The 19,607-nt window shown below is 58.9% G+C and overlaps 1 protein-coding gene across 2 annotated transcripts; it reads right to left on the bottom strand.

Annotated features, from left to right (window-relative positions):
- Nucleotides 1-1,719: 1,719 nt before the first annotated feature.
- On the bottom strand, nt 1,720-15,888 carry FADS3 (fatty acid desaturase 3). 2 transcript variants are annotated; one of them, XM_041723495.1, is made up of 12 exons: nt 15,505-15,888; nt 7,624-7,734; nt 6,908-7,105; nt 6,025-6,126; nt 5,780-5,902; nt 5,408-5,468; nt 4,734-4,810; nt 4,248-4,345; nt 3,749-3,845; nt 3,530-3,609; nt 3,307-3,458; nt 1,720-2,055 (listed from the first exon to the last, which is right to left on the bottom strand). In XM_041723495.1, exons 1-11 carry the CDS (start codon nt 15,709-15,711, stop codon nt 3,341-3,343), a joined length of 1,272 nt encoding a protein of 423 aa, XP_041579429.1. In that variant the 5' UTR covers nt 15,712-15,888; the 3' UTR covers nt 1,720-2,055; nt 3,307-3,340. The 2 variants fall into 2 exon arrangements, with proteins under 2 accessions (XP_041579429.1, XP_041579428.1); XM_041723494.1 differs by having other exon boundaries at nt 3,307-3,432; nt 15,505-15,884.
- Nucleotides 15,889-19,607: the final 3,719 nt, after the last annotated feature.

Here is a 19,607-nt window from a genome sequence, read left to right as displayed (position 1 = left end):
TGAGGCTCCGCCAAGATCTTTCGTTCTTTTTACAAACCTGGCCCAGACTCCCTAAGTTTTTGTTCCTGGACTGTGTAAAAGACCTCCTGAGAAGGGGACCTCAGCTCAGGAGAGGGGTGATGACCTGTCCTCAGGGGCTCTAGCATGGGGGACAGAGTGGGACAAGGGCAAAGACGACCCGCCAATGAGGGATTTCAGGCACTAAGCAGAGATCGGGTGGCCACCTGAGAGGCCAGGGGGCTTCGGCTCAAGGGTCCTCTGAGCAGGTGGCTAGTCAACTACCAATTCACAGAGGGAGGGCGCACTGCCCGCGGCCACCACCAGGGGCAGCATGAGCGTGGCCCGCCCACAGCGGTGCAGATACTCTGGAGGCCCCGAGGTGGCCACGCAGGCTCGGCGTTGTTCCCTACGGTGGGGGCCCCGCCACCCCCAAGTGCCGGTGCTAACATTTCCCATGAGCGCCTGTGCGTCGGAGCCACTGCAGGACATGCACGGATGGCACAGGGTGGAGGGAATGCCATCCAGAACCCACATGGCACCCAGATTCAGCAGGGTTCCCAGAGGTGGCCACAGGAAAGAGGTCTCCCTGCAGAGTGAACAGCAGGTGAGGGACCCTGAATGTGAGATCCGCTCTGGACATAGGGAGTTTGCTTTCAAGGTAGAAGGACCTTTCAAAGAGCAAACAGGGTCAGAGACCGCCATGGGCTTGTCCCAGGTCAGAGCAGGTGGGGCTCCAGGGTGTTGGACTGTGCGTGATTTTTTTTTAATTTGAGCCCTACTGGTAAGCCCTATGCAAAGACTCTTCCACACAGCATCCCTTTTACCTTCCATCATCCCAGGAGGTCATACTGCCGCTCAGAGAAGTTGAACTTCCCACAAGGTCACACAGCTAGAGTCCTGGCAGCGGTGGGACCCTCACCCCCATTTCCCTAACCAGAGAAGAGCAGATAGAAGCTGCATGGAGGGGGCCAGAGTGGGGCCCGGCGGTCCCAGGAAAGGACTGAGTAAAGCCTCTGGGACTTGTGCTCCTTCCAGATTCTGAAGAGAACCCAGCCCAGGAAACCCCTGACAAAGTGAGGGGCAGTCGGGCAGCTGATAGGGAGACTCCAGTTCCTTCTCTAGAGAGGCCTTCAGAGGAATCCCAGCTCTGTGTTTCATTTTCTTTAAGCTGCTGAAACCACGCAAGCACCTGGTCCCAGCAGGTGTAGGAGAAACCCGGTGCTGCTTGCTCTTGTGGGCTGCTAAGCACAGTCCAGCTGCACTCCCACCAGCATGATGCTGGCAGGTGACCCTAGGAGGCCCCTCATCACAAAGCTGCTGAAGGAGGCCAGTGTAGGCCTGGGACATACTGGCTTCCCCTCCTCTGCTCAGGGGAACCTATGGACGTGACCCTCCACCTGGAGCCCCGGTCTGCTGGACCAGCAGCCCCTATACAGCTGTGCAGAGGAATAAAGTGAGGTGAGTCCAACATGACTGCCCAAGGTTGCTGGTGAGCGGGTAAAGAACAGGAAGGGAGGAACCAGGCCCACAGAGAGATCTGAGCCTAGGGCAGCTGCCAACTCCCCAACCCAGGGCACAGAAGGACCTCTGAAAGCCACCACTCACCCCCCCACCCCATCTCCCAGCACCCTGATGGCCCACAGCCCTGAACTCCTCTCAGGAAGTCTGGGGCAGACTCCAGCTCCAAGGTTCTTGCACATTCAGTAGTATACTCCATAATATATTTAGGTTTGTTTTTTATATAAAAATAACAGTTTTCCCTAAATTTTTGCTCTAGGAAAACATGCCATGCTGTGTGGCTTTATGTACCATCCCCCTAGCCCTGTTCCTGTTTGGCCAAAAGCTATGGCCTTAGGGCTGCCAAGCAGACAGGTGAGGGTGAAGACAGCAGATCCAGAAGGGTGGGCAGGGCCCCTAGGCAAAGGAGAGGGAGTAGAGGGAGAGCAGAGGTGTCAAGCCTGCCTGGGCCAGCTTGGTGGCTGCTGAGGCCCTGGGTGCTGCCCTCACTGGTGGAGATAGGCTTCCAGCCAGACGTCGCCAGACTTCTTCAGGGACCTAGGAGGCAGAAATAGGGTGGGTGTCTTGACTGCAAAATAGTAACCCCCTCCCCCCAAGACAGTGAGTGTAGTGGACTTTCCCCATTCCTCTAGGTGTCCTTTCCCTCTGGGGCAGGCAGCTGGGGTGGGAGTGGTGGGCAGAAGGGTAACCGGGAGGAGGGACACTCTCGTTATTAACTGGAATAGAGTTTAGACTTTGCATGGGGGCAGTCAGGGACACCAAGGCCCAGTCCTGACAGCAGTCAGCATGCACCTGTCCCTCTGTCACCCAGCTCTCTCCTCTGTCGTCTTCTGCTGGGCCCTGTGACCCTGGGACCCATTTGTAAGGCCTGGAGCCAGCCCACCAAGAGCCAGGTGACAGGCAGAGGATCCAGAAGCGTCAACAACTCACAAGAACTCTGTGCCGAGTGTTCCAACAGGGGCTCAGAGCATGGGGCTGGGAAGGGCCATGCAGGAGAAGCAGCAGGGCTTCTAACACCAGTACGGGAAGGGCCTCCCGTAAAGGGAACAGCATGTGGCAAAGCACAGAGGTAGCAGAGAGAATCTGACCTCAGTTCCCCATGGCCAAGGTGAACTCTAGGGCCCCGGCCACCCCCACCATCCCTCACCTGCACAGCTGCAGGAACCTCTGCTCTGCTTCTTTCTGCTTCAAACTGAGCCCCGTCGGTGCATTCTCACTTAGGACATCTTTCCCAAATCCAATTGAGTCCTGCATGTCCCTTCTCCACTCACATTGGCACACGCTTGCCCCATGGCCTTTGCACTGCTGCTCCCCTGCCCCAGACAGTCTCTCCCCTCCCCCCACCATGTCTCTCCATCACCAGTCCTCTCCCCTCCTCCCTGTCTCTGCTCACATGGCACCTTCTCAATACCACCTACCCTGCCACCCTATTAAAAATCACAAGTCCTGCCTAGCACTCCCATCCCTTTGCCTGCTCCCACATCTTCTCTTCCCACATTTTTTGTAATTTGCTTATTTTAACTGTTTTCTGTTTCTCCTCCTAGGATGTTGGCTCCAGGAAGACAGGGATCTCAACCTGCTTTGCTCTTGGGCACAGCTGCATCTATAGCTCCCAGGCCAGGGCCCAGGCCCAGGAAGAGCACTGGGAAGGGAGGGAGTGAGGGAATAGGCTGAGGGCAGAAAGGTTGATTAAAAAGGCCTTGAATGCCAGCTCTTGGACAGGGACCCATGTGGGCTCAAAGAGCCAGGTGCCCAGGATGGGAGCTCTCATGAGCAGAGGGTCCTTACCCGATGATGTCCACCAACGCAGTGAGGAAGGGCTTCACTTCGTAGTTGAGGCCATGCTTGGCGCACAGTGCCTTGACCAGCGGAGCCACCCTGCGGTAGTTGTGCCTTGGCATCGTGGGGAAGAGGCTGGTGGGGAGAGCGTGTGCTGGCACCTGAGGGGAAGGGGTGTTGGGGGAGCCTCCGCCCTCCCATCACCTCCCCGGCCTCCAGGGCCCACACTCACTGGTGCTCGATCTGGAAGTTGAGGTGCCCGCTGAACCAGTCAATGAAGAGTGAGGGCTCCACGTTGCAGGTGGCTGCCAGCTGCCGGGAATGGGTGGGGCACGGGTGAGAGAGGCGGCCAGGAGGCCCTGACCCCATGGCATCCCCTGAGCCTGCTAGCCCTACAGGGCCCCCAACCCCTCTAGCTGCAAGCCTGCCCAGCTGCACCCCTGCTGCTCACCTGCGAGCTGGCCCAGTCCCGGTGCTTCTCATGGCCGATCTCCTTGGGGATGTGGTTCATCTGTGTGATCCACACGAACCAGTGGCTCTCCAGGACCCTGTGAGGAGAGGTTCAGTCCCTGCCATGTCCAGCTCACCACCTGGACCAGACCTGGGCCTCAGCTTCTTCGTCCGCACCGTGGGAATGTGGTAACCTCTCCCTGACTGGTGTTTAAAGAATCTGAGCAAAGCAGGGCCCATTGCCCAGCTGAGCCCAGAGCAGCCCTGCTCAGGAGGCTGGCTGCCCATGGGGCTGCCTGTACACCAAGCCACTTCCTCCAGACCCACTGTCCCTGGGATCCTGCCGCTAGTGTTCCTCAACAACCCAGGGAGGCAGCCCTGCCATCCCCATACCACAAATGGGAACACGGAGGCCCTGAGGATGGAGGGTCCTGGTCGGGGGCCCCCTGCTGCCTGTGTGTGACCCCTCCAACTCCCCACCATTCTGAATCTGGCCATACCTGACAGCAACAAACAGGAGCAGTGCCCCAGGAACACCGTAGAAGGGGACATAGCACAAGAAGAAGCGGGAATAGAAGCTGGTGGCCCACAGCAAGTCCTGCAGAGGACGGTAGAGGACAGAGGCCCCGAGGAGCCAGGAGGTGGAGCGGGGTCATTCACCCCTTCTGCTTGCTGCACCTCTCTGGGCCTCAGTTTTCTCCACTAGGTAAAGGGATGGGGTCCTTGCCCTGCCGGCCTCATGGGGCTGACTCTGGAGTGAAGGTGTCCTGGATGAGTGTGCAAAGCAGGAGCCCCTCCCTGGGAGACAAATGCCTGGCAGATTTGGCCCAGAGGATCCCCACTCCCAGAGAGATCCCCCCAGCATACCCTGTGCACACTCACAGATGTGCACCTGTTTGCATTCGTGGGCAGGGCTGTCCCCTTGGGCCCCACTCTTGCCAGCATGGCGGTATTCCCTGGGAGACATGTGCAGGGCCCCCACTCACCGTCCACCGCATGCACACCAGCATGTATGCCAGATTTTCCACTTCAAAGTTCACCAGGGTGAGCAGTGGTGGGCCGACTGCAAGGGGGCACCAGAGAGCTCAGAAGCGGGGCTGGGGTGCCGAGCAGGAGAGGCCCAGGAAATTGGGGAGCCAGGCGCAGGTGTCCCAGGAATGCCTGTGGGACCCGGTGCCGGTCCCATCCAGTTGGGTGACCCCACATTACCCACAAGGCCTGGTCCACAATCTTCCCTTAGTGTCTGAGCCTCCCCAGGCTGGCCCTCACCCAACCATCTCTGTGTTCCTTCTGCAGGCTGGAGCCAGCTTCACACATCCCCACCCTTAAATCCTCACCTGAGCCATCCCAACGACTACCCCGGGTGCTCCAGGCCTTGGGACTGCTCTGATGGGAGTATAGGAAGGAATTCTGAAGACCCCCCCCCCGCCGGCAGGGCTGAGGCTGTCTCTGGCCATGGGAGAGTCAGCCCAGTCTGCCGAGTGGGGTGACCAGGGCAGGGGCTGGGAGAGGCATATAGGGATGCCATACTGAGGAAGGTATGACAAGTTTGCCCCTACCCGGTGCTAGAAGTTGTCTAGGGTGGGCAGGCAGTACAGGCTCAGGCACGGTCTGGGGTCCAGCTGTGCCCCCACCTCCAGGAGGACAAACAGACACTCACTCAGGAAGAAGTACAGGTGCTGGTGGTTATAGGGTAAATATCTGCGCTTCTTCTTGCCGTACTGTGGAGACAGCCGAGGCTGAGGAGAGCAGCCCTCCGGGCCCTCTTCCTCCCAGCTAGGGTCAGGGGACTGGCTGGGGCCAAGGAGCCAAGGGGCAAAAGCAACCCCAAGTTCTGGCAATTGGGCCCATCATCTCCAGCAGGCTGGCAAGTGTGGAAGGGGCGCGTGCCCCTTGGGCAGGGACTCAGCCTGGAGTTAGAGTAGGGGGCGTTGTCAGGGCCCAGGCCTGGGCCACAGTGAGGGACTCAGTGGCCATGGTCCCCCTGGAGCTGCAGGCCCAGCTGGGTAGAGTCCATGTTCTCCCCACACACCTCAACGGATGATTCCCCCAGGAGGAAGACGGGCGCCACGGTCACATCTGGGTCTTTGTGGAAGATGTTGGGCTTGGCGTGGTGCTGAAAATGGCGGAAGTTCCACCAGTGGGCAGAGAAGCCCTGTAGGAGATGCAAGGGGCTCTCAGGGCAGGGACCAGGCGGGGTCAATGACTCCGCATCTGGACACGGGCAGACCCAACGAGACACCCCCAACTCAGTCCCTGGCTCCCCACTGCCCTCACCTTCAGCTGCCCCATCACAAACTGCTGGGCCACATGGTTCCACTGGGACTTCCTGAAGACCGAGGTATGGCCTAGGTCGTGCTGCAGACACCAGCACTGGGCCTGTGGACAGAAGCAGGGTCAGGAGCTGGCAGGAGGGAACCATGGGGGCCCCAGCCCTGGAGCCCCAGGGTGTCCTCCCAGCACACGAGGCTCACCTACAGCTAATGCTGCATTTGAGGACCTTAACAGATAAGGAAACTGCGTCTTGGCAGGCCTAGGGGCTTGCAAGTGTGTCATGGAGCTCATTTAAAATGCAGCTAGACCAGGAGACCTGGGTGGTTCAGTTGGTTAAGCGACCTATTCTTGGTTTCAGCTCAGGTCATGATCTCAGGGTCCTGGGATCAAGCTCCGAGTCAGGCTCCCTGCTCAGCCAGGAACCTGCTTCTCCCTCTCCCTCTGCTCCTCCCCTGTTTGTGCACTCATACTCTCTCTCTCACTCTTCCTCAAATAAATAAATAAAATATTTAAAAAAAGAAATTAAGGGACATCTGGGTGGCTCAGGGGTTGAGTGTCTGCCTCCGGCTCAGGGCGTGATCCTGGGGTCCTGGGATCAAAGTCCCACATCAGGTTCCCCACAGGGAACCTGCTTCTCCCTCTGCCTATATCTCTGCCTCTCTCTGTATCTCATGAATGAATAAAACCTTTAAAAAAATACAACATAATACAATACAATACAATAAAATGCAACTTGACCTAGAGTTACATGCCTTATGGGGCCTTTGCTACTCATTCATTCATTCATTTATTCATTCATTCAGCAAATATGTCCAAAGTGTCCTCATTTGCCAGGACCCATGTCTACTGGACAGTTTAGGTGGTGGCAAAACAGTGCTGGAGTTACCTGCGAGGTGGCCAGGACAAGGGCAGCAAGGGTGCTGGGCACCCAGCCCGGGCCGAAAAGGTAGATGATAAGCCAGGCGAGCACCTCCATGGCCAGGATATGGCCCAGCAGGAGAGCGAAGAAGGCTGGCTTGGCCTCAAACAGCTCCATGTCCTCAGCTGCCTGGCGCAGGGCTCGAAAGTCCTTGACAAGCTGTGCCTGCCACGGTGGAACGGCTGGTTGGCTACAGGATCGAGGCCCCAGTGATCCCCCAGGAGCCCCTGACAGTGACCCATGCCTCAGCCAGTCCCTGTGCCAGGCCCCAGGGGTACGGTCAGAGGATGGAGGGGTGAGAATGCCAGACATGGGTCTGAGCTGGGGAGCTGGCTGGTGGCAAAGGTTCATCCCGCAAAAGGTGTTGTGGTACATGAGAAGCAGAAAAGCCAGAGCGGGGAAAACTTTTAGAGCCTCGTGTGTCAAAACCCTCCGTGTGGATGGGGAGACTGGGCCCAGCATTTGCTACAGCAAATGCTGACCCAGCCAGCCCTGGGGGCCCTGGGATCCTGCAGGTCTCCCTCCCTCCAGCTCTGCTTTGCCTACCCAGGAAGGGATGGCAAAGGGATGACCCAGCCCCGGGTCCCCTGGGGCTAATGGGGACAGAGTTGCTGCTGCCAATGTCCCCCCACCCCATGGCCCTCCACTGGGAGGCTTGGCCTCCACCCTGGAACCCCACTCACGTCCTGGGGTCCATCCTGGCTGGGCTCCTCTGGGGCCAGCTCTCCAATCAGCAGCGGCTGCAGGAACTTGCGTACAAAATTGAGGTCTTGATGGAAGGCACGGAAGGCATCCTGAGGGAGAGCCAACAGTCAGGTGGACAGGCAGGCGACAGTAGCAGCACCCAGAGGCGGCAGGCAGAGACAAGGCAGGAGGAGCGCTGACGCAAGGGCAGGGCGCAGGTGGGCGGAGACTCAGCTGACTATTCAGTGGTCACATACGACGGCCGCATGGGTCACCCTTGCCCACTGGCCCAGCTGGGTCCTCCCTAGGCCTCGGGTGCCCTGCCTGGAGCCGCCTTGCCTGACGGGCTCCAGCTGCCTTCCCCAGCACAGAAAGCCCCTTCTCCAAAAATCAGTCAAAGGCCACAGAAACTTGAGTTCTTAGGTTTGAGAGGACACTCACAAACAGTTAAACTCATTTAATTTTAAAGGCAGAAGTGGAAAATATCACTTTTTTAAAAGCAATTTAAATATCGAACATTCTCAGGATTCTCTGTAACAGCTGGGGGTGGGGGTGGGGTGCTAGGCCACAAGGGTTAGAGGGCCACAGACAAAGCGCTAGGGACAGGGACAAGCTGGGAAACTGCCCCGCAGCTTGGAAATGTGAACAAACTTGACCTGTGCCACCGGGTTCCCTCGGGTGTGCTGATCTCATCCTAGGGACACTGGCTTGCTACTGCTCCCAGCTCTTCCCTGGATCTTTATCCCTGAACTTCCAGAGGCTCTCTCTGAAGGAATGAGCCCTACCTAGCCACCCAGCTGCCTGAAGTACAGAAATAAGCAGTGACTGGGGTGGGTGATGCTGTGCCCTGGGCCTGGGGAAGGGGCTGCCGGCTGCCAAAGGAAACAGCTTTGAAGAAGGCTGTGAGAACAGGGGGGCTCCTATTATTCTCTTGCTAACGAGCCTTCCAGCTTCTGGTGGGCGTTCAGACAGACAGCTGGGCCCCTACACTTGCTGCTGGACATCCCGTGTGGTCCTGTGGGGAGGAAGCACTGCGAGCCCCTCTGGCCCCCAGAGTACCTTAGGCTCTGGAGAAGGAGACTTGGGGCCTTCCCTGAGCTCCTAAGAGGGGAGAGCACTGATCAGATCTCCCCTTCTCTGGGCTGACCCTGACTTGGGAGAGGAGGTGGAGGGAGGGCTGGCCCCATGGGGGGCAGGGAGCTGCCTGGCCCTGTCCTCCTGGGAGCTAGCAGGGCTGCTCTGGGGTGGCTGCCCCTACTCACTGTGACCTTGAGCAAGCCTGTCCTCCTGCTGGGACCAGGCAGCAGAGGGCAAGCCTCCAGCGCCTTGCTGGCTCTCCATGGACTCAGAGCATTAACTTTTTTTTCTTCTTAGTTTACCCTTTTAACCATTTTCAAGCAGACAGTTAAGTAGCACTAAGTGTACTGACACTTCTGGGCGACCACCACCACCATCCACCTCCACAACTTTTTCATCTCTGCCCCCATGAAACACTTCCTCCCCCCAACTCCCTCGCAGCTCCCCACTTTGCTGTCTCTATGCATTCAACTACTCTAGAGACCTCTAATAAAAGGAATCAAACATATTCATCCTTTGGTGACTAACTTGTCACTCGGCATCATGTCCTCAAGCTTCATCCATGTGGTAGCAAGTGGCAAAATTTCCTTCCTTTCGAAGGCTGATGAGCATGGACTCTGATTCCATTTAGCTTCCTCTGAAATTCCCCTGGCAGCACATGAGGCCCCCGACGTGCATACATGACTGCAACACCAGGATTTCCTCCCCCACCCTTCCAGTCCTTCTTCTCCCCCATCCTCTGTGTGTTCTGGGGCCACCCTGGCACCCAGCAGACCCCCCCAAATGCTCCAAGGCCATGCCCTTGAGCTGAGGAGCTGCAGGAGCAGCAGGAGCAGGCCAGCCGCCCGGACTCTTTCCCTGGGTCCTGATGCACCCAGGTCAGGCCTGGAGATGCACTGAGGAAGAGGGCCACTGAGGGACCTCCAGCCAGGTCTATCCCCTGGTGTGACAAGGGGAAGTGGGAGTCCCAGAAGGGCCGGTGAGACAATCTCAAAGCTCGAAGACAAGGCTCCTCTGGCTGATGGGAGGAGATGGGCAGGGCTGTGGCAGGGCCTTGGAAAGCAGGTGGGCACTGCTGGGTCTGTTCTTCTTAAGATTGTATTTATTTGAGACCGAGAGAGAGAGAGAGAGAGAGAGAGAGCGCAAGCACAAGCTGGGAAGGGCAGAGGAGGAGGGAGAAAGAATGTGAAGCATCCTCCACACTGAGTGTGGAGCCCGACCCGGGGGTCAATGCCATGACCATAAGGGCATGACCCGAGCCAAAACCAAGAGTCAGATGCCCAACTGACTGAGCCATGCAGATGCCCCCAGCCTGTTCTTCTTATGCTCTCAGTACCAACAAGGTGGGCTGCTGGCCTTACACCCAAACCTAATGTACCAGGAGACAGCCTTTGCTGGAACACTTGCTGGGGCCATGTGACCAGATCCTCTCTGGGCCACTGTTTAAGAAGATCCAGAGAGGTTAAGCCACATTATAAAGGTCACACAGCTCCATTTGATGGAGATCGGATCAGAATCCAGTCTGACTGTAAAACTGTGCAGTGGGTCTCCCAGGCAGGGGGCAGGAGGGGGTGTGCAGGGTGGCCCTTGCCACGAAGCTGACCACCATCCCACACAGCCAAGGACCTGGCTGCTTGGAGACTGGACTGTGAGGAACAGGAAGGTGGTCCTGGCATTTCTTGGGCTGCTAGGGTGTCAGGGCCCTGCAGGAGACTCCACCCTTACCTACACCGGGCACACCTGGAAACATCCTATGATCCTCCCCCACCTAACATATCAAGGGTGGCACTCCAGGTCCCTCCTGAGGTCTTGGAACAGAGCTGGGGGAGACTGCTGGTATCCCTAAACATAAGCTGTTGGTGGCAGTGACAGGCTGTGTCCACAGGGCTGTCCCGAATCTGGCAGAGCAGGGGCTGGACAGCAGGTGTGTATAAGTGGAAAAGAGCCAACCCTCCACAGCCCACAAGGAAGGGCTAAAAACCATTTTACTGGAACAAAGCCTCAGAGTGGTAGAGATACTGGCCCAAGTCGGAGTTTGTCATGGCAGGGCTGGGATTTAAACCCAAGTAAATCTGTGATGTCCATGCCCTTCCAGCCCTGCTTCGACCCCCAGAGTGGCTCCTGGCCTGCTCCACAGCCCCCCGTGAGCCCTGAGTAGCAGCCAGTTAAGGGGCAGGATTGGGGCGCTCTACAGCCAGCTGGCTGGGGATGGAATCTGAGCCAAACTGCGGAGCCACGGACACAATCGCATGCCCCTCCATTCTGGATTTCCTCATCAGTATAGCAGAAATCACCGCTGCCCATCTCCTGGGGCTGCAGGGAGGACTGAGTCAGTGCAGGTAAAAGTGCACTTAGAAGGGGCTGGCATCCAGCTCTGGCAGAGCCCCCGCTGGCCTGACTCACTCTTCTCCTGAGTTCACTCACATACAGTGGTCTTGAAGGGGGTGGGGGCTGCGGGTGTGAGGCAGGAGAGTGGCCGGTCAAGCCCTGGCCAGCCTGAGGCTGGGGAACTGAGACACAGTGGGGAATGGGGACAACTTCTGGTCACTCCCCAAAGAATTGGGAGTGTTCCAGATCAGGAAGGGAATGGAGCAGGGCTGTTGGGGGCTCAGGTGGTCTGGGTCTGTCCGTGCTGCATAAGCCTCTGTTGAGGAGGCAGCAGTGGGCTGTGACGACAGGAGGCAGAGAGGTAAGCTTCAGGAGCCACCCCAGGAATCCCTCCATCCCCACTTCTCCCAGGCCCTCATGCCCAGCACTCCTGCTCCTTCCCATCCCTTGCCTGCATTCCTCATCAGAGCCAGTGGGGAAGTGCTAGCATGTCCCCATTTTATAGATGGGGACACGAGGACACAAAGGTCAAAGGACACACAGCTCTGCCCACAGCACATCCAAGTCCCCATGCAGACCAGCCGAGCCAGCACAAGGACAGACCCTGCTGGAAAGCTGCTCCTGGTGAACCTGAGGACAGGCTGGCAGCCACATTAGGGCTCCACTCAGGGCCCTTAGCTTCACAAATGTCAGTCCCCCCCCACCCCCCAAGCAGCCAGGTGCTCTGACGCTGGGTCCTTTCTCTACTATCACTCTCTGGCTCACCCCATGAGCTCTGGCTCTTCCCTGCTGTTACATGTGAAACCGCAAGGCTTGGGCGCCCTCAGGAAGAAAAGCAGAGGGCTGCCGGGAGCCAGGTGCTGGGGTGATAGCATCCCTCCTCTGCACTGTGTTCCTGCCCAGCACTCTCCCAGGGCAGGAGCCTGCACAGCAACTACCCCGGGAAGGGGCCTGAGTGGGTGGGAAACCACCTATAGAGCCCAGGGAGGTCACACTCATGGGAAGTGCCACTAGGCAGCAGGGCTTTCCAGGCAGCCAGTGGTGGGTGGAAGCAGCGTGGGCTCCAGAGCCCTGCGGCCTGTGTTCCTGGCTGGGCCCTGTCTGAGGCCTCACCCTCCCTCCAGGGCCTCCGATCTGCCCCGCCTTCCCCCAACTCCTACCCAAACACAAACCCCACCCTCCAAGCCCAAGGGTGAAGGCCCTGCCTGCCCTCTGAAGGCCCCAAGAAGGTTCTTTCACATCACCCACATTCGGCCTGTCTCCTCATCTGCAAATGGGCTAGCACTCATACCTGCCTTCAATGGGTTATTGTGCCAAAGCTATCTCCTAATGCTCCCCCCTGGTGCACCTGTGCCCCACAAGCTCCTGCCTTCTGCCCTGGCTCTTCAGAGTGACCTCCCCTGGGAGACGGTGGGTCCCCACCATCTCTTCCCTTGGCCTCCTGCCTTCTCCTGGAGGGCTGTGCATTCCCCCCTATATTAGGGGTCCCTTTAAATGTATATCAGATTCCCCCGGCTTCCTTCCCAGCTCTGCCCTCCAAGATCCCCTTAGAATAAAACCAAAGTCCTGCTTCCAGGGACCCCTGGAAGGGACACAGAAGGGACACAGAAGCCCAGCAGGAGCCAGCTCCTGTCACCTCTGGACCTCACTGCTTGCCCCCTCCCCACTGTGTGCTCCAGCCATACTGACAGCCTTGCTGTCTCTTGAGTACCTTCCCACCTTGGAGCCTCTGTTCCAGCTCATCCCCCTCTCTGCCAAGGAATTTCATCCTTGCCATGTTTTGTTCACAGCTATGTCTTCAGAGGTTAGAACAGAGTTTGGTGGATAGGATATGCTCACTGAATACCTGCTGATGGGTTTAATGGTTCAGTATTGAAGGATGGATAAATGGGGAAAAAAAAAACAGTTAAGTCACAGGGCAGCATGTGCTTAAGAGGATGGCCTCTGGGTTCAAATCTCTGGACCGGCCACTTAATTTCAAGTCACTTACCTCTTTGAGCCTCAGTTTTCCCATCTGTAAAGTGGGAAAATCACTTAATAGCACCTGCCTCATAGGAGTAACCTGAGGATTAAGAGAGCGTCCATAAATTCTTTGCTGCATTTGGAGCGTGGCACATAGTAGGCTCTCAGGGCCTAGTGCCCGTATGCTTTTGATCGGCAGCAGCCAGGCCTTGCCCCTCCCTGGCTGCCTTAGCTAGTCTCAAGCTGCCTCTGACTCTTAGGCAAACTTGGATCAGTGCCCAGAGCACTCTCCCCAGGGTACCCAGCTTTGTATCCCAGGATCGCCACAGGCTGACTTCATGGCACAGGAACTCTGGGAATTTCCTGGCAGGAAGGCTTCTGTTGCCTGGACATGAGAACAGCTGATGGGTGGCTGGGGCTAGTGAGAGGTGGCCCGAGGGTGCCACAGCCCTGGCATGACAGCTGCCCCACCCCTACCTGCACTCCAGGGCATGGAATGGGGTACCTGGGGCCTAGGCTCAACCACACACACATACACACACACAGAGCCCTGGGCTGGTCTGATCTGTCATCTGTGCTGTGGGCCCATCAGAGACAAAGGTTGGGGTCCCTCACCCCTCAACCACCTCATAGCCCATTTAGCCTGAACGGAACAGGTATTTCTGGCAACTCCCTCCAGCCCAGTGTTTGGAGCCCTGAGGAAGCTAACATGGCCGTAATGCATGCAACTCCTGCCCATTACAGACATGGACAGACAAGGCCATCCAGCCAAGGGGGTGGCTACACCATGGCTGTTCCACTACACTGTGTGGTTTGCAGGGTGCACTCATGCTTCCCAACCAGCAACAGACACCAGCCAGGAACGAATACATGGCAGCCCTGGGGCCACAGAGCTGCGAAGGCATGGTTCTGCCTGTAGCCGGCCCAGCTGTCTCCACTTTACAGATGAAGAAACTGAGGTTCAGGGGAGGAACACCTGTTCAAGGTCACTCAGAGTCTCAGGTGGCAGAGCCAGGACCCAGCCAGGGAGCAGACAGATTGCTTTTTGGAGATGGGCAAAAGACCTCACTGGTGACGAACCAGTGAGAAAACTGTCAGATGGAGGTGTCAGGGTCAAGAGCTAACTGTACAATGGGGTTCCCACGTTGGAGGCCCCCCCCAGCAGTGGCCTGGGCACTGAGAAAGAACCACTAATTGAGAATGCCTTGCGTCATCCTTCCTCTCTCCTGCATCCATCCCACCCTTCAGCCCCAAGGTTCAAGTTCAGTGAGGCTGGAGCACACACCCACAGGATCCTTGAGGAGTGGCCAGGGCCGTGGGATCTCATACCACCGCCACCCCCCATGCCCCGGCAGAAACGCACACACGGACGACCGTGCACGCAAATGCGTACAGCGCTCACACACATATGGGCCCGTGCGTGGCCACACAATTGGTGACCCACAGTCATCTTCAGCTCCGTGGCTCCTCTCAGGAGGCTTCTGACTAAACTCTCAGCCTCTTAGGATGCAAGTGGGGAAGGGAAACCTTTCCCCTTAAAGAGTCCATGGAGCTTGCCCAACCCGGCAGCCCTGGTAAACAGGGACACTGGGCCTCATGGGGCAGGACACATTCTTCTGCTCCTTAAAGTTCTGCCAATTAGGGATTCAGCTCCTGGAGCCTTTAAGATTCCTAGTACCCAGCATGGTCAACCTAGAATTTTAGATCAGAGCGTCACAACTCCTGGTCTTGGGATAGGGCACTGCTGGACTATGGTGAGAAAGGAGTCTCCCCCAGGACAGCCCGCTCTACCACTGGACAATGGCCAGACAGTCCCCGCGGAGCAGGCCATATCCCTTCTTGGCACGACCTGCCTAGACATGGGCTGGGAAGGGGAAGCCAGGGTCCCCAAGGGCCAGCCTATTCCTGGGGTGGCTGTGCTTCCCAAGGAGGCCCACCCAGCCTGGCTCACAAAGTTCTCCCACGTGCGGCTGCCGGCTGCCAGCCCAGGAGAGGTGAGTCACTGCCCCTCAGAGCAGTTTACAGCAGCTCTTGGGAAGGCCACAGACGTCTGGGCCCTGCCCAAGCTCTGCTGCCCAGCCCGCAGCCTCTGGTGGCACATCCTGGCCTGTCCCCCAGGGGGACCCGCCCTACCCCTGACACTCAGCCAAAGGAACCTGGTCGGGTGGACCCAGAACAGAGGGGAGCGGCTCCGGGCCGCAGGGAGTGCTCCTGGGGCAGGCTGGCCGGCCCTGGCACGCCCACCTCCCGGAGCCCCTCACTCCCGGGCGCCCGCTCCGGCCCGGCCCGGCCCGGCCCCAGTGCTCCAGGCCTGGTGCGCAGGTTCTCCACCAGGGTCGGGGCCTCCTTCCCGGTATCCGGCCCTGGCTTGTCCATCCCAGCTCTGGATCCTGCACCAGGAGACCGAAGGTCAGCGAAGGGTCGCAAGGATGCGAGACCTGGCAAGGACTGCGGGTCCCAGCGCCCACGTCGGGCCCGGCGAGCGCGCTGCAGCCGGCCGGGGGCTCCCTTACCGTGGCGTCCTCGGCGCCGTGGTGGCCAATGAGGCGGCTGCCCCCCGGGTGCCGCTGAGCCCAGCGGCTGATGTCGTAGACGCGCCGCTCGATGACCAGCCACTTGTCGCCCGGCAGGTTGTGCTGGCGGATCTGCTCCCAGCGGAGGGTGGGCAGCGGCGCCCCGGGCCGTGCGGAACCCTCGCCGGGCTCCCCGACGCCGCCCATGGCCGCGAGCGCCGCAACCCCGGGCCGGCGAGTCCGCGAGGCCCCGCAGACACCGGGAGCGAGGCGCGGCCCCGCCCTGCCGCCGCGGCCGCCGTAGAGCGCGCGCCCGCCCGACTCGGCGCAGGAACTTTTCCCTCCCGCAGAGCCGCGCTGACGGGGTCCGCCTCGCCGCCCCGCCCCGCTCCCCGCCCCGCCCCGCTCCCCGCGCCGCCCCCGGCCCCGCCCCGCTCCCCGCCCCGCCCCGCTCCCCGCGCCGCTCCCCGCGCCCGCCCCGCCCCGCTCCCCGCTCCGCCTCGCCCCGCGCCCCCCCGCGCCGCCCCGCTCCGCCTCGCCCCGCTCCGCCTCGCCCCGCTCCGCCTCGCCCCGCTCCGCCTCGCCCCGCTCCGCTCCCCGCCCTGCTCCCCGCGCCCGCCCCGCCCCGCTCCCCGCGCCGCCCCGCGCCGCCCCGCCCCGCTCCCCGCGCCCGCCTCGCGCCGCCCCGCGCCGCCCCGCGCCCGCCCCGCTCCGCTCCCCGCGCGGCGCCTCGGCCTCCATTGGCTGCGCCGCGCTCCGGGCCCGCGGGGGCGGGGTCCACGCGGACCCTCCCAGCCCCGCGCTGCGGCGACGCGGGGGGCCCGGGCTCCAGGCGGGCGGGGCGGGGGGAGGGGCCGTGGCGCCCCCCGGCCGAGGCGGCTGTGCCCTCGGGGCTGGGGCGGCCGCTGGGGGCACGGGGCGTGGGGGCCCTGCAACCGGGAGCTGGGCGCCCGCATTCGCTGGCTGCTCCGCTGGATCAGGACCTCCCCCCGTTTTCCTTAAATAAACTCAAGTCCTTTTGAGAGCGTAAGGTGTTCCCCAAACTACTTTTTGTGTGTTTTCGAGATAGACACCTGTTCCCGAAAGCGCAGCGTCGGCACTCAACATGCAGTGAGATCAGGCCAAGGCTCCGCTGCAGGGCAGCGGGTATCAAACCTGAGCACTACGGAACCCCGTGGAAGCCTGTTCAGGCAGGACCGTCGTCGCGCTCACCCCCAACCGCCTCCAGGGTGGGATCCGGGAGAGCTGGTCTGGGGGCAGAGAATGGCATTTGGAACAAGTTGGCAGAGAGGTGATGCTGATGTGCTGTTTCAGGGAATGCACTTTGAAAACACTAAGTATATTTCTCTGACATGCTAACCTTTTACCTTGGTTAACAGTGTATAGGAAATCATTATTTCTGGGGCAGCAGGGCCAGGGCGCCAAGAAACGCTGAAGGGGCCTCTGGGTTCTCCTTGGTACCAGGAGACCTCTATTCAGTTGCCAAGACAACAATAAGGCCTTGCTGTCACCATGGCCCTGGGCTGCCTGAGCACTGTGTCCTTGAACCCCCTCCCTGAGAGTGTGTTGGGAGGCGGGGGTGGAGGTGGGCAGTGGTGGCAGGCAGAGGTGTGTGGCTGGTGGCTGAGGGTGGGAGGTGACTGCGGATACCCGGGCCACCACCATGTTTGCCTCTGAGAGCACAAAGATAAGAGGGGGCAGGCTCTTACAGGAACTGAACCTCCTGGACTGATCTGCCCCCACACAAGGGGGGCAGCCCTCACTTCCACGGCCCCGGATATCCAGATGCTGACCTCTAACACCTTCCCTGGACCCTGACCTGGTCTCAGCCCCGTGCAAGGCAGCTGGGGGACTGGAGTAGGTTAGAACCTCCACTTACCCCAGCTGCTCTTGACAGATGAGGCAGATGAAAGCCTGCATGGGGTCCCCCAGGAGGTAAAGCAAGGGCAGGGCCTGGGGAGTTGCCACCCTTCCAGTCACTTGATCCCAGCAAGGAGGGAGAGGTGGTCGAGCTCTCCTGGCTGCCTGCAGTTGTGTTCCTCTAAGGCCTGAACTCCCTCTTTCTCAGAGCTGAACCAGCAGCTTCCCACAGGGTTTCTTTGCAGGCCTATGGGGCTTTCCATAGGGGACTTTACCACTCCAGGCTTCAACCCAGTGGACCGTGCAATTCTCCTAAAATCAGGGGGTCTGGGAGAAGTTGAGACTCTGTTATCCCCATCCCTGCACCCTCCCTGTCAGGGCATCAGGCCTCTCAGACCACTTGAAAGGGAGAGGCTCCACTTGACATTCCTGAGCTGCCATTGGGCCAGCCAGGCATCGGGTTGAGGCAGGGGGAGGGGAGAACTAACCAGAAGGCAAGGGAGGGCGGGCATCATGTGCTGGAGGTTTAAGGGGAGCCCCTCAAACCAGTGGCTGGCCCCTGGCCCAGCCCCTGCAGAGCTTCTCCTGGCCATGAGCTGGCTGGCACACAGGCCTCCTGTTGGACGCGCTCAAGTCTCCACCCCCCCACCCCACCCCCACGGAACCACTAGCCACTGCCAAGGAGCCAAACAATATTTGTGCAGGCCAGCAGGGCTCAGACAAGAGGTGCAGCAGGAGCCCCGTTGTGTGTCTGGAGGTGGGCGGGGGGTGGGGGCACGGGGAGCTTTATAGCCAACCAGAAAGAACAGTCACATAATCTAGGCATGTGTTCCACAGCAGACAAAAAGTGGGCTGAAGTCAGAGCTTTGCAACTCGATTTTGACTTAAAGCTCACCACACACTGTGGGCTTGGTTATTAGGCCCTGGACATGACTTTTCTGTAAAGGGTGCGTCTGAGGGGGGCCGGGAGCCACAGAATTGCACAGGGGCTGTGCCCCAAGCAGCCACGCAAGTCTCTCCCTGAAGGCATCGCTGTGGTACACAGGGCTCCTCCCGATGCCCCTTAGTGAGAACCAGCTGCTTGGAAGTAGCCAATGAGCATTTGAAAAGATGCTCAATGCCACCAATTATGAGAGAAATGCACATTGAAACCACAGTGAGGTATCACCTCACAGCCATTAGGATGGAAACTTTTTGTTTGGCTTTTAAAATTTTTTTTATTTAATTTCCAAGTAGTTAACATAGTGTTATATTAGTTTCAGGCATCCAATATGGTATTTCGTAGGATGGAAATTATTTAAAAACTGCCAACATAACAAACTTTGGTGAGGATGTGGAGAAACCGGAACCCCTGTACCCTGTTGGTGGGATCATAAAATGGTGCCACTTCTATGGAAGACGGTGTGGAGGTTCCTCAGAAAATTGAAGATGGAACGACCACAGATCATCTGGCGTTCCCACCTCTCAGTTAATATCCAAGGGAACTGAAAGCAAGGCCTCAAACAAATAACTGCACCCCTGTGTTCATCGCAGCATTGTTCACAGCAGCAGATAGGTGGAAGCAACCCAAATGCCCTGCAAGGGATGGATGGATGGAGAAGGTAAATCGTGTGTTCTTTTTACCACAATAAGTGAAGAAGGGGTGGGGAGCTGCTGCAAGGTCATGTGGTCGTCTTCCCAACTCACAGAGGAGCAAACTGAAGCCCAGAGAGGAGCCCGTCGCCCAGGTCCACAGTCCGGGCAGCATCAAATCAGGGCAGGTGTGGAAGGCTGTAAAACGTGACCCAGTAGGAGAACACGGAAGGCCGCTGTGCAGCTAGGCTCAGGCTCAATGGCTATTGTTGGAGCTAGCTTTTAAGATGTGGCCACATGTGCCAGGTGCACTTAAGAGAGGCCTGAGTTCTCTAGAAAATGCACTTACGGGAAAAACTCCTGTCTGGCTGATGGCTGACCCTCCTCTCCAAGAGCCATAGCCCTGAGCCCCTCCCTCCAGAAAGCCTCACCCCCAACCCCAGCAGCCTGAAGGGGGGGGGGCAGCTGAAACCAGATAAAAATGGGGGAAACAAACCTAATGAACATCCCATTCTGCTACTGCCTGAGACTCTGAAAAACAGGGAGGGGACTCATCTAGCACCAGGCACAAGACAGGTGTTTAGTAAAAGGAGTCCTGGATGCTGGCTCTGGAGCTGGGCCCACACATTCCTATCCTGGGGGCACCCTTGTCTGTGTGACTTCTTGCGGCC

Source organism: Vulpes lagopus, chromosome 11 (genome assembly GCF_018345385.1).
Source record: "Vulpes lagopus strain Blue_001 chromosome 11, ASM1834538v1, whole genome shotgun sequence".
NCBI lineage: Eukaryota > Metazoa > Chordata > Mammalia > Carnivora > Canidae > Vulpes > Vulpes lagopus.
The sequence above is the reverse complement of the archived record's forward strand: the minus strand, read 5'-3'. Positions and strand labels throughout refer to the sequence as shown.